This window comes from Athene cunicularia (assembly GCF_003259725.1).
Source record: "Athene cunicularia isolate RWA chromosome 4 unlocalized genomic scaffold, athCun1 chr4_part3, whole genome shotgun sequence".
Taxonomy (NCBI): Eukaryota; Metazoa; Chordata; class Aves; order Strigiformes; family Strigidae; genus Athene; species Athene cunicularia.
Window position 1 is genome coordinate 8131855 of NW_020799100.1, and position 13018 is coordinate 8144872.

General features: G+C 42.5%; 1 protein-coding gene across 1 annotated transcript in view; it reads right to left on the reverse strand.

Moving 5' to 3' along the window:
- Positions 1–13018, reverse strand: part of COL4A6 (collagen type IV alpha 6 chain) — a 53175-nt gene that overhangs the window by 11148 nt on the left and 29009 nt on the right. Inside the window, exons 21-32 of the mRNA XM_026848300.1 lie at positions 9775–9846; positions 9229–9336; positions 7870–8091; positions 7467–7628; positions 5298–5468; positions 4458–4601; positions 4052–4177; positions 3555–3736; positions 3219–3282; positions 2626–2700; positions 2119–2226; positions 233–340 (exon numbers count right to left, since the gene is read on the reverse strand). Coding sequence (XP_026704101.1) covers positions 233–340; positions 2119–2226; positions 2626–2700; positions 3219–3282; positions 3555–3736; positions 4052–4177; positions 4458–4601; positions 5298–5468; positions 7467–7628; positions 7870–8091; positions 9229–9336; positions 9775–9846 — 1542 coding nt within the window. The remainder of the gene's footprint in view (positions 1–232; positions 341–2118; positions 2227–2625; positions 2701–3218; positions 3283–3554; positions 3737–4051; positions 4178–4457; positions 4602–5297; positions 5469–7466; positions 7629–7869; positions 8092–9228; positions 9337–9774; positions 9847–13018) is intronic.

Here is a 13018-nt window from a genome sequence, read left to right on the forward strand (position 1 = left end):
GCTCTCACCCATTTTACCCTCAGTGAATACCCAATCAGTGATCCAAATCAAGGGAGAGCCTCTCCCTTTTCAACCACTTCTCTGCTCATTTCTAGCAGCTGGTGCCTGCACTAACATTGCCAAGAAATAAGCTGATTTCAAACGCACAGCTGGCCCACACATAAGATTGCTGCCTGCCTGCTGTGATATACTTGGCCAAAACACTCCCACCATGTGCAGGCTCCAGATATACCTTTAGGTCCTGCTGTTCCACGGGCTCCAGGGAACCCAACAGATCCTGGCTGTCCTGGAGGTCCTGGTGGCCCAGGGATTCCCCTCAGCCCAGCATTTCCAGGGATTCCTAAAAACAAACAGAAAAATGTTCCTGTACTACACATTCAGGATGGAACAGCTCACAGCTCTATCTTACAGCTTCTGTTCCTGCATTTAACTCATAACAAGGGTGACTAAACTATTTAGACGAAGCAAAACCAGATCCAAATCTCTCCTCACTACCACTACTAGCATGGCACTTACCAAGCTGTTTATTTGATAGCTTTTTTTTTTTTTTTTTTTTAATCATAGCAACGACATTCTTCATCACTCACCAAGTAACACACTGGAACAGTTTACTTACTGAATAACTAATTAAATCGTTTTTCAAATAACACATTCCAGTAATGACTTTCACTGTTCTCCCATCTTTAACCTTGATAACAACTTAAGAATCTACCTGCTAGTTACACCACTACCCAAAGACGCTTGTAGCCATCATTCTGGGTAGGCTTGGCTCTAGAGAGGGAGCAGACAGAAGTGTTGCAATGGAAGATTTTAGAGCAGCCTTGCCCATGAGCAGCTGCAAAGAAGCTGCTACTGCTTGTACCTGAGGTGTTCCCTATTTTTTAAAGGAATTCCTTTATGTTTCCATTATGCAGGATTCACCACGTGGTTGAGCTACAGAATTGGTCACAACAGGACAAGGTGACACCTTACACTCAAAAAGTTGTGGTCAGTGGCTCAATGTCCAAGGGGAGAGCAGTGACAAGTGGTGTCCTCAGGGGTCGGTGCTGTGACCAGTGCTGTTTAACACTTCTTGGCAACATGGACAGTTGGATAGAGGCACCCTCAGCAAGTTCAACAATGACGCTGAGCTGTATGGTGCAGTCGACATGCTGGACGGCAGGGATGTGCCATTCAGAGGGACCTGGACAGGCTGGAGAGGTGGGACTGTGCAAACCTCATGGAGTTCAACAAGGCCATGGGCAAGGTCCTGCCCATGGGTCGGGGCAATCCCAAGCACAAATCCAGGCTGGGCCAGGAGTGGATTGAGAGCAGCCCCAAGGAGAAGGACTTGGGGGTATTGGTGGATGGAAAACTGACTGTGAGCCAGCAATGTGCGCTCACAGCCCAGAAAGCCAACCGTGTCCTGGGCTGCATCCAGAGCAGTGTGGCCAGCAGGGCGAGGGAGGGGATTCTCCCCCTCTGCTCTGCTCCTGTGAGACCCCCCCTGCAGTGCTGTGTCCAGCTCTGGGGCCCCAACATCAGAAGGACAGGGACCTGCTCGAGCAGGTCCAGAGGAGGCCACAGAGATGATCAGGGGCTGGAGCACCCCCCTGTGAGGACAGGCTGAGAGAGTTGGGGTGTTCAGCTGGAGAAGAGAAGGCTCCGGGGAGACCTTAGAGCGGCCTCCCAGTGCTTAAAGGGGCTACAGGAAAGGTGGGGAGGGACTCTGCATCAGGGGGTGCAGGGATAGGACAAGGGGTGATGGTTTTAAACTGAAAGAGGGGAGATTCAGATTAGAAACAAGGAAGAAATTCTTCACTGTGACACAGGCACAGGTTGCCCAGAGAAGCTGTGGCTGCCCCCTGCCTGGCAGGGTTCAAGGCCAGGTTGGACGGGGCTTGGAGCAACCTGAGCTAGTGGAAGGTGTCCCTGCCCGTGGCAGGGGGGTGGAACTGGATGGTCTTTAAGGTCCCTTCCAACCCAAACCATTCTGTGAGTCTAAAATTCCCATCTTCTTGTCAACCTTCTTGTTCAAGCCTTAGCTGATACAGGTGAACCAGGGCCAAGGAAACAACAAGGCGAGGTTGTTCCACACTTACACCATGAACTGCAGAACTTAAGTGCCTAGTCCAGTACCTGCTGGTCCTTCTTGGCCAAGATCTCCTGGGCCACCTTTGAGTCCATTCACCCCAGTGTTTCCTGGGTAGCCTGGTTCACCCTTGAGTCCTTCTCTCCCTCTCTCTCCTGAAAGGATAAAAACAGACAGCAGGACAGAGCACAAGTCAAACTGGAGGAAGGCATGAAGAGAATGCCAAGCACTTTATGCTGAGGCTGCAGCACTTGTGTCTGCTTAGTCACGGTCTTAGTCTGGGCCCTGAACTGGACTCCCTGGATCCCAGTGCAAGTTCACAAGTTCCTCCTCAAGTAGTGAAGTGGGACCCAGTATTAGAATTGGGCTGTTTGTGGACATGTTCATTACCATCCAGACTTCTGCCTCACCTGGGTTTCAGACTCCTCAAATCTCGCTTCCAGGAGAGGACTAAAGTATTTAAATTCATAGATTACAAAAATACCCAAATTGGCTATCTTGTTTAATCTCTAGAATTTTGCATTCTTGAAGTCAGCAATCAAGGGCTACTTTACCTGGGAACCCCGGGTCCCCTCGCTCTCCTTTTGCCCCAGCAATGCCAGGAACGCCAACAGACTCTCCCTGGTCTCCTGGAATAGAAAGACAAAGTGGGGACACCACTCTCTAACTGACTGTGGGGAGCAGTTTTCAGGGGTGCTCAATAGCCTTGTTTATGAAAATAAACTTTGCTTGTATTTCAAATCCATGGAGCAAACAAAGACTATAATAAGCAATGTACCTGAGTTTGAAAATGCTTATAAACAGCAATGGATGCAAATTCACTCATGCAAATGCATGATAAACAAACATTTATGGATAATTCCACAACATTCTGTCCATCATACTTTTGACACAAGGTGTGCCCCCTCATACTGTCCAACATGCTGCACACAGTGCTGTGGCCAAATTTTCAAATGACCATGAAGTGTTTAGGCATTTGGCTTGGGATTGGTCTCATCCAAATGAAGCTCCTTACAGGGGGATATGTACTTTGGAGCCAGTCAGTGGAGAGCAACAGACACTTCTCAAACACTACTCATTCATTTTCATCACGACTATTAAGATTGTATGTACTTACAGACCATGTACACCATGAAAGATTTCTTACCCTTTGGACCAGGGAGGCCAATAGGTCCTGGGAATCCAAGTGTTCCTACGATACCATCTGAACCCTGAAAAAAACCCCCACAAAACCAGTTTTTGCTTTTTATTCTTGCTGTTCCAAGTTTGGGTCATGCAATCATTGGGTAACAGACTGCAAAGATGTAGGAAGAAATACTATCCAAAGTGTCATTCAACAGTATGAGCCAACAAAAACAATCTGGAAGTTTTGTTAGGAAAAATTCTGCAAGCTTCTGCTGCTTTGCTACAGAAGTACCAAATAGATCACAGTATTTTCCTAAGAGCACTTAGAGAAGGTGAAGATACTTAAGAAGGTATTTACCCTCTCTCCTGGCATTCCTGGAAATCCTATGATACCATGTGTACCCTTCTGTCCTGGCAGCCCAGGCTGTCCAGGCGGACCAGGAAAGCCTGGGTCACCATGAAGACCTCTCTCTTTGCTTGCTGACCCAATTGGACCAGGGAGACCAGGCTGTCCACGGCTTCCTGTGATTCCTTTATCACCTGGGTTATACAACAGAGTGTAATTTCATTTCATTTCATAATACAGACATTCAGCTCATTTGGGCCAATTGACCTGTTACTCAAAGCTCCCCTTAAAGAGGAAGAAGCAATGGCAATAGTTCTTCAAAGGAACTTCAAAGGAAAATTGTTTTCTCAAAATTCAGAATTGCCATATGCAAATCTTGCTAGAATGTGAATGGCAGATCAGAAAATAGTAATAGTGCAGGTGCTGTCAAACAGACAGACCATACTTCACTGGGAATAAGTACAGTTACTGAACAACTGATACTGGCAACTAATTATGTTGTGTAATACCTCTAGGTCCAGGGAATCCTCCAAGTCCAGCTAATCCAGGATCTCCTTTGTCTCCTTTGAATTGCAGTGCCTGTTCTGGAGGCCCAAGAACAGGAAGACCAGGTGGACCTACATCACCTCTGTCACCTGAAGAAATAAGAAGTCAGGAAATCTTGCAAAATAATTGAACAGAGAAAGGGTATAACCACTGCCACTAGAAGCTAGATGGCAAAACCAGAACTTCCATGTCTCCTGATGTAAATTCATCAGTAAGTGCTCAGCATCTTTGGCAACCAGGCCAAAGTATTTCACAAGGAAGAAAAGAACAGAGTATTTAGAAGAAGACATTAAATATGCAGATATCTCAAAAGGGCCTCCTAAGTCCCTCTGCTGCACAACCAGCAAAAGCCTTTCAGCTGTTCCTCACCTTTTTGACCTTGGAGTCCCACAACTCCAGGGCTCCCTCTTCCTCCAGCTGTGCCAGGAGTTCCTTTAAATCCACTCACCCCAGGGACACCAGGCAGGCCTGGCATGCCAGGGAAACCAAGCAGGCCAGAAGACCCTTTCTCGCCTGTATAGAAAAGTTGAGGAACAGAAAGGGAAAATTAATCTCTTCTGGTACACTAAATACCCACCTAGCTGGCAAGTATTGGCAGCATGGGTCTGGCCAAGCACCCAAATCTGGCCACTAAAACTTCATGGCACAAGCACAGCATGGTCCCTTCTCTCATGGGTCTCCACTCATGATACTTTCAAACAGCACTTTTCAGTTCACCTTTGAATGCCTGGTCCTGCTTCCACTGGAGAGCAAAACCCAACCAATTTCCAAGAGAGCAACATGCAGTTACATAGCTCTATTGCTCTCTGCCCAAATTAACACCAAATTCTCCAAGTAACCGACTACTGTACTGGTGCTTAATGACCATACGTATTGTAAATATTACTTCCCATTTGGTTTGTGCTTCCTTCTCTTACTTCTATAAATTTCATTCACTGTTCCTCATTTCTTCAACTTTCTTGTCTATCTTGATTTACATGACCCTTTGTTCATAAGGGCCCATGTCCTTTAAGAACAGATCTCCCTATGACCATGATTTGATAATTAAATCCATAATCTGTGATTTTTAACTCAGCAGCAAAAAAATGCATTCTAACATTAGTTGGGAATTCATTCTTTTCTGACAAGTTGGGCCTAAAATCAGTATTAACAAAGTTATTTTTTTGTGGGCACAGTAATCTCAGACTATTACCCTAGTGGAACACATACCTTTTGACCCAGAGAAACCCGGACGTCCATCTTGACCAAAAGGCCCAGGTGGTCCTAAGAATCCTCTTTCCCCAGGAGATCCTGGAGCACCATCAGGACCTGGGAAGCCTTTCATGCCAGCAGGGCCTTGTGGACCTACATCCCCAGCCAAGCCTTTGACTCCAGGAAGTCCTGAATCAATACAAGAAAGAACTCAATAGATTATGTCACACAAACACTAGGACAATTTGTGGACAGCCTCCCAAACTCATTAAACACAGCATTGTTTTTAATATGACAAATGGACCTTATGGCACATGCAGCCTACTAGAAGGCATAAAGCTTAGGATTGCAAAAGCATTAGTCATCTAATAATAAAATACCTATGGAGAGGGTTACTGCCTACATCACTACACAACTGGCAAGAGTGAAACCCCTTATGATGTATCCAGTTTTGTCTCCTTTACCAGACACTAAACTGTAGCGCACCAGCCTTACCTTTATCATCAAGGCAGCCAAACCAGAATGGGCAGCATTGTTAATACCAGCTTCTGCTACCTACCCCATCCTCTGGGTGAACCAGAGATCAACTGGAGAGGCTTGTTTTTACAAGTTTCTTTTCCACCTTGGTAGTTATAGTGTTACTTCTCAAGAGCAAATTGCTCACTAAGGAAACAAGTTTCTGATTGTGCTGTCAGAAAACCAACATCTTATGCGCTGTTTTGCCTCTAAATGCTTCAGAATGTTTCAAGCTGAAGCTTTGTAATGGTTCACAATTTTAAACAAAGGCTCAAACCATTGAAAACAGAATGCTCAGATCCAAAAGGAGGAAGAGAAGGAAAAATCAGGTGGCTTCTGAAAAATGGCATTTGCAGCAGCAGCACCTAATATATGAGCTTTGTTACACTCAAGGCTTAAATAAAGTTTTAAACTACAACCCAGTATTCTTCAAAGCAGATGAAATGGCTGCTTTATTTAAGACAAAGAAAGCACACACCCTTAAAATCTGTATGTATTAAGGACTTCCTTGTAGGCTTTAGGCTTTGTTACTGTCTGAGCATTCTCACTACAATGGCTCTTTGCCTTCTGGTTTGATTAGCAATAATAAGGGGTATCACCTATGGTCAATGCAATTCTTGTAGCATTAAAAGCTAGGTTGTTAGTCCATGAGCTTTTATGCTACACTGCATTTTCTCACCTTGACAGCCTATGTGAAGAACCCATAACCAAACAGTGTGACATCAGAAATGGAGAGTTGATGATAAATGGAATAGAAACATGGTGAAGGAAAAAACAGACAAAATATGTGAACAGAAAGAACAAGGGTACAAAAGAAACTAATGATTCAGAGAGACTACGGCTGCAAAAAACGTAATCATTTGGAGCTTATCATCCTAGCAATGGGAGTTTTTTAAAAACAGTTAGAGGAAAGTCATATATTGCATACAGTCCAAAAATATAAAACAATAGAGAGGAAAAAGCAATGTTAACATCAAAATAAATAAAAAATTTAATCTCAAATGACATTACTGCTTTCATTCATTTGTTGTCACTGTGCTCCAGCACTGCCATTGCGCACATCAGAACAGACAAGTTATGTCACAGACCATTATGTACTAATTCCCAGATCTCTCTTTGCTTGGTTCTCAAGTCTTGCATATATGGTCATCATGAAACAATTCAGTCGGTGCAGCTTGAGAGATATTGCTGTAATCAAGCAGTGGTTTGTTTTTTTTTTTCCCCTTTAAAAGTGAAGGGAAATAAATATCCCTTCTGTCCCAGTGAAGAGAAAGACAGAGAAGACTTAAGTGACTGTTCTAAGAAAGCCAAGAATTTTTCAATTGGTCAAAGTCACATTTCAAGCAACCTCATACATTAGAAATTGTCATGAAAATGGGAAATGAAGATTAGTCAATGATACAGCCAGCATGTAAGAGCACAGATATTAAAAATATCAAGACATCTAAGATGCTTTCTCCTGCCTTTCTGTTGTACTTCTTACAGCCTTGGGGCACCATTCCTAGGCAGGAGTCATTCAGTAGTCAGAGGTGAAAGGCTCAAATTCTGCACTCAGTTACGCCTGATCAGAGGTAGGAGCTCACTCCTAGCAAATACCAAATCTCTCCCACACTTCCTCAACATTGCAGCATTCAGCTTAGCTACTTGTCTTCATTAGAAGACATTACGTACCTGGTGCTCCTACAAGGCCAACTGACCCCAAGGGTCCTGGTTTTCCCTTAATGCCAAAAGGACCTCCAGGACCGGGAGGTCCCCGCAATCCAGGGACACCCGAATATCCTGGACTACCCTGTTCGCCTTTAATACCCAGGAGGCCTGGTCTTCCATCTAACCCTGGGAACAGAGAAGTGGGAGGTTACAGAACTAATAAAACAAAATTCACACTTTTAATTAAAAAGTGAGTTTTAACAAAAGCCTTTGAGCTGCATTAGCTTCTAAGAGAAAACCAGTAAATTGCCACCTCTGAGGAGCTTAGAGGACTGCTAACACAGTATGTTAAAGAGACTGGAAAGAGGAAAGATTTTTTAGAGAGAACAATTTGATATTCCCAGATAAAATCAGTATCAGTGCTTACCTTTTGGTCCTGGAAATCCAAGATCACCTGTAAGCCCTTTATCACCTGGGAGTCCAGGTCGGCCATGCTCTCCCAGGGCTCCACTCTCAGCACCAAATACATCTCCAGGATCTCCTTTTGCTCCAGCTAAGCCTGAAGCGCCCATTTTCCCAGGCAAACCATCTGATCCATCCAGTCCTGGAAGTCCTTGTGACCCTTGCTCTCCTCGAGGCCCAGGGAAGCCTTAAAGAGAAAACCAGCAAATATCACTCAGCAGAAGTACAGAGTAACTGCTTCCATTAGCATCTCTAACAAAATCTACATTTTAAAAATTTCCATGCAAGAAAAAGTTGTTTGCAAAGTTTCAGAATGTTTCAGAACTGAATCAGAAACAATAATTGGTGACAGAAAGTGGTGAAACTATTTAAAACAGTTAAAATATCATTAAAAAAAAAAAAAAAGAAAATAGTACTTCAGGAGTATCTGGGAGCTGCAGCTAGTGGCAGCTTTACAACCTTGGTTTCACTAGATGACAGATTAGGCAAAAGGGACAAAAAAAGGAGGAAGATGGCCATTTCAGGCCACAGACAGGCAGTATCTCACTACCACTATCAACCACAAAAGCTGCAGAGATGTTATATTCATCACACCTTTCTTACTTTGTCCTCTATGTCAGACAACTTCTGGCACTTGAGGCAGAAGACACTGGCAGCCTCAGTACAAGAAGGACTGGAAAGTACTCTCCCTGTGCCAAGTAGACACTAATGTACACTGCTGAGTGGATGTGTCACACTGCTCAGGAGATATGTCATGAAATCAGTAACCCCATCAAGATGATATGCCCCCCTTAATGTAGTGAAAGGATAAGATATTTCTTCAGCCCTATCCAGAGAAACCTGATGTGTACACAGCAATCTAGCTTTAGGAATTTTTCCTCACCCCCTCTGCTTCTTGCTCTTTATTTACACAACCATCAGAAATTCCCACAGCTAAAATGGGTCCAAACCCTGTACAGTGTGCCTTTAGCAGAGTACCACATGGCTTAAAAGTTTTACCCTAAACTTGTAGTTACCCGAAACTGTAACAAAGCACATGGCAACAGTCTCTGGAGAAACAAATTGTGTTGGTTGTTCTTTTTCCTTCCAGCAGTGATACAGTATTATAGGCAGGCAACAAGTATCTTGAGCATTTCTTTTGTCTTCTTCCAAGCTGCAACCATTTGCTTGCAGAGATTGCATTTGGAAGGAGCACAATGGAGCTCTCAGTGGAGCAATATGAATGTACCAGGCAAAAAAGTGGCCTAAGTTGGGCAACTCTTTTGTTAAAATATTATACATGTTCATCAGACAACAAAAATAATTCCAGTAACTTCCCTCTTACCAGGTTCCCCTTGCAAGCCTATTGTTCCTGGAGACCCTGGCTGTCCTTTTGACCCATGTAATCCAGGTTGGCCTGGAATGCCAGGAAAACCTTTGCTGCCTTTGGAACCTAAGGTTAAAAATATATTAATAAATATTAATGAATGAATAGTGGAAGAGAAAAACACAGCACGAAAAAACAGGATCAGGTCTTTTCTGCAAAGCTAGGGCTGAAACCACTTGCTGGATACACAATTCAAGCTAAATAAAGTCTCAAAGCTATGGCTGTTTCATCAGCTACATAAACACAGAAGGAGAGGGTTTGGGTTCAGAGGCTACTTGAAAGGGAAAAAATGGTGCAGTCATTCTAAACCTCCAATCCTCTAAGCCTAGTCTCTTTGGACAAAAAAAAACCCAACCAAAAACACAAACAAAAAAAAAAACCAACAAAGGGAACATTTTCTGCCAGTTAACTCTCAGGAATAACTATCACTCAGAGGAGATTAATTAGCAGGTATTATCTTCCTCGAGGAAGAAGTGCTTCTTGGTCATCAGCTTGTCTCCCTACCTGGCAGTCCTGGAAAGCCAGGAGTCCCTGGGGACCCATACGCTCCAGGAACTATGCAGGGCAAGGTGATACCTAAAACAAAGAAACACTAAGTTTGCACACAACTCCTTTCAGAGAGACAGTCAGAAAACGAACATTTAGTATCCAGATGGTTTTTACAGGACATATCATAAGTGGCTGTAAGCAAAGTTACGCACATCAAACACTGCTGACATCTCAAATATGTGATGTTAAGGAAATGAAAAGGCACTTGAGCCTGGTGATTGTCTAATCTCATCCTTCCTACTGACTTACTGCAAGACCAGTAAAAGGTAGCGACTACTGCTGTGCACTATGTACTTGTAGCATGATATCCACAGCTTCTACTCAGCAACTGTCCTCCCTATGGTAGGGGCTGTGGAACAGGCAGTCTGTGTCTCAGAGAGTGTAAGATCCAGGCTGAGAGCTTCCAAAGTCACTGGCAACTGCAGGTGCTCCTAACTTTTGGAAATTGGGATGTTTCTAAGCTATATATGAACAGTACACTATAGTGTGGAATTCTAAAATAAATACGCACATGCAAGGTAAAATACATATCTAGGTAACGTTGACAGGTGTTTAAAAATACCTATCACCCAAGAGTTCAGGCCAGAGAGATGCATGCATGGAGGGTGGAATAGCAAGGATTTTTTATTTCAGCCTTACTCTCCAACTGCCTCTTCTACAGTCTGTCAGACTAAGAAATAACCAGATGGCTTAAAAGTTCATTAGCAGCAAACAAGACTCAGCAATGCAAAGTTCTTTGACTGACTTCTATCTCTCAAAAAAAAGGCTCTGTTTGTACTAGCAATTCCTCTTCAGTAGAATGAAATTTATGCGGCATTATCAGAGTTTCTAGCACACTGGGTTTACTTGAAAGATCTCAGACACTTCCATTGTTCCTCCTTGTATGTCACTGACAATTTGAAGTCACATTCACGTAGTCACAGAAATGATTAACACAAAAACTAATTCAAGGCTTTCCAACTCCAGAAATGCTTCCAGTTATTTTTAGAGGAGTTTGTGCTAGAACTACAGAATTAGCTCCTACACTGTAACAGCTGGCTTAGCCTTAAACCATCATAGATACACTTTCTAAAAATGAAAATCTGAAGGATTTTTAAAGCTATTTAGCCAGAGAGATTACAAAAGATAACTATTAAAGCTAATTTGGGGAAAAGAGGTGTGTTTTTCATTTCTCTGAACATTTTTATATGCACAGAGAAACAGCTGCCTAATTGCACTGTTGCCCAATGTTTGATAATTCAAATGTGGCATCAACTACAAGGCTGATTAAGGATGAGATAATCAGGTATCACAGATACATTGGTTCTCACTGCCTTACAACTCTCTTTGCAGGATCCTTCTATTCAAGCTCCATTCCTAGACTGACAAGCCAAATTTATTCATCACCCATTCAAGAGCACTCCAAATTGTGACTGCTTTCAGTCCTGAGGAGGTAATCTGGTTTAAATCAGACAACACTGGAAGTATTTCTTCCAGCACAGCAACACGAGTCAAACGTGCTTTTTTCCAAAAGGATTAATATTTTCCGATGACTAACAATTTTATTAACAAAAGACCCTGAGTCAAACTATTTCCTGGATAAATCCAATCAAATCAGTGGACTTCTGATGGATAATAAATATGGCTCTTTGCTTCCAACACTGACAGTGGGAATAGGGGTCTCAAAATGACATAGGCCAGGACAAAAACTCATAAAGTAAGCCAATATGTCTTTTCTGGTGCAAAGACTATAAAGATCCCTACAAATTTTTTGTTTGAAAGAGTGCTAAAAACTGGTTCAATGACATTCTTCTTTGGTTCTTCTCAGTAGATTCCAACTAAGTTCACAAAAGGCTGTGTGAATATCTTCTGGCTTCGATGCTTATATCCAGCCAGAGATGGGAATTTAAGCTTTCAGTTTAGGGTTCAGCCCCAAACCCAGTCAGGGTAGGCAGATTTGAGCATCCCTCTCTCACAGTGTCAAATGACCAAGAGTGCTTCTGGTTTGACCTCCTATTTCCACCCCCTTTCATTCCACCCTCAACCCTAATTTTCATGATTTCATTATTCTGACTTGTGTGACTGATTAATATAATACTGATATTCAGATGTGTGAGAAGAAAGAACAATCCTAATCTCAAATTCTAGCTAGTCAGGGGCTGCTAACAGGTATCAGCTCAAGTATAAAGAAACAAGCAAGGTTTATGGGATGTAGCAGGGAACAGGAGGGAATACAACCCCCAGGGTGTCTAATCTACCCACATGTGAGATGCTATGCAAATCTTGAAGGAAACATCAGGATGTCTTCTACTTTGATGTGAGAGAACCAAAGGTCAGTTCTCAATTAACTACTTTTATCTTGATGCAAGGCATTCACTGGTAGCAAAATTAATTTAAAAATTACTGTACTCGTATAATATATCTACACAGAGTTGCAATAACACTCCCATTCTTAGACAAAGGCAAAGAATGCTCTATTTTAATCTGTGACAGCAATTCACCTTTATGGTCAGCACTAACTTCAAGAACAGAGGTTCAAAACTAAAATACCCAGGATCCAATTTATGCTTCAAAGGGATAAGGGCACCAAATACTATGGCTGCAAGATGTAACACACACATTGCTGCCTGCACTTGGGTACACTTTGACAGGGCATTCTTTTGATAAAGTAAAAGTTAAATGGCAGGGATGCAAAATAAAAATTCTAGTTCTGGTCTTTTGCAATCCTATATGAGCCTGATGCTGGATGTTTTATCAAATAAAAAGTTGTGTACATCACCTCTGAGACTTTTCTTCCTCAGACACAGTACAATAAATGACACTTTTCAAAAAGCAAGCATTCAGGGCAGCAACTGGCATGGAAAGGGAAGTTTAATCAATACTGTTGCATTCACATCACATGGCTTGAAGGACTGTCTTATCTGAGTTTTCCAAAAACAACTCCATACAATTGCATATTCTTTATTTTTCATTAGGCAGCAGTAGAATACTTGAACAATGGATATTTCATGAGAGGATAACTGAAAAGCAAATGAGACCTCTTCCTTGTGTTTTGCAAAATTATATAAACAAGGCTTAGTGTAAAAATTATATAAGCAAAACTTAGCATTGCCCAGCTACTTAATACCCTACGTTATAACAGTTTACATGATAATATCCCAGTATCAAGGAAATTAAACAATTATGAAACCACCATGTCAGGCATAAAAGCAAAATATAG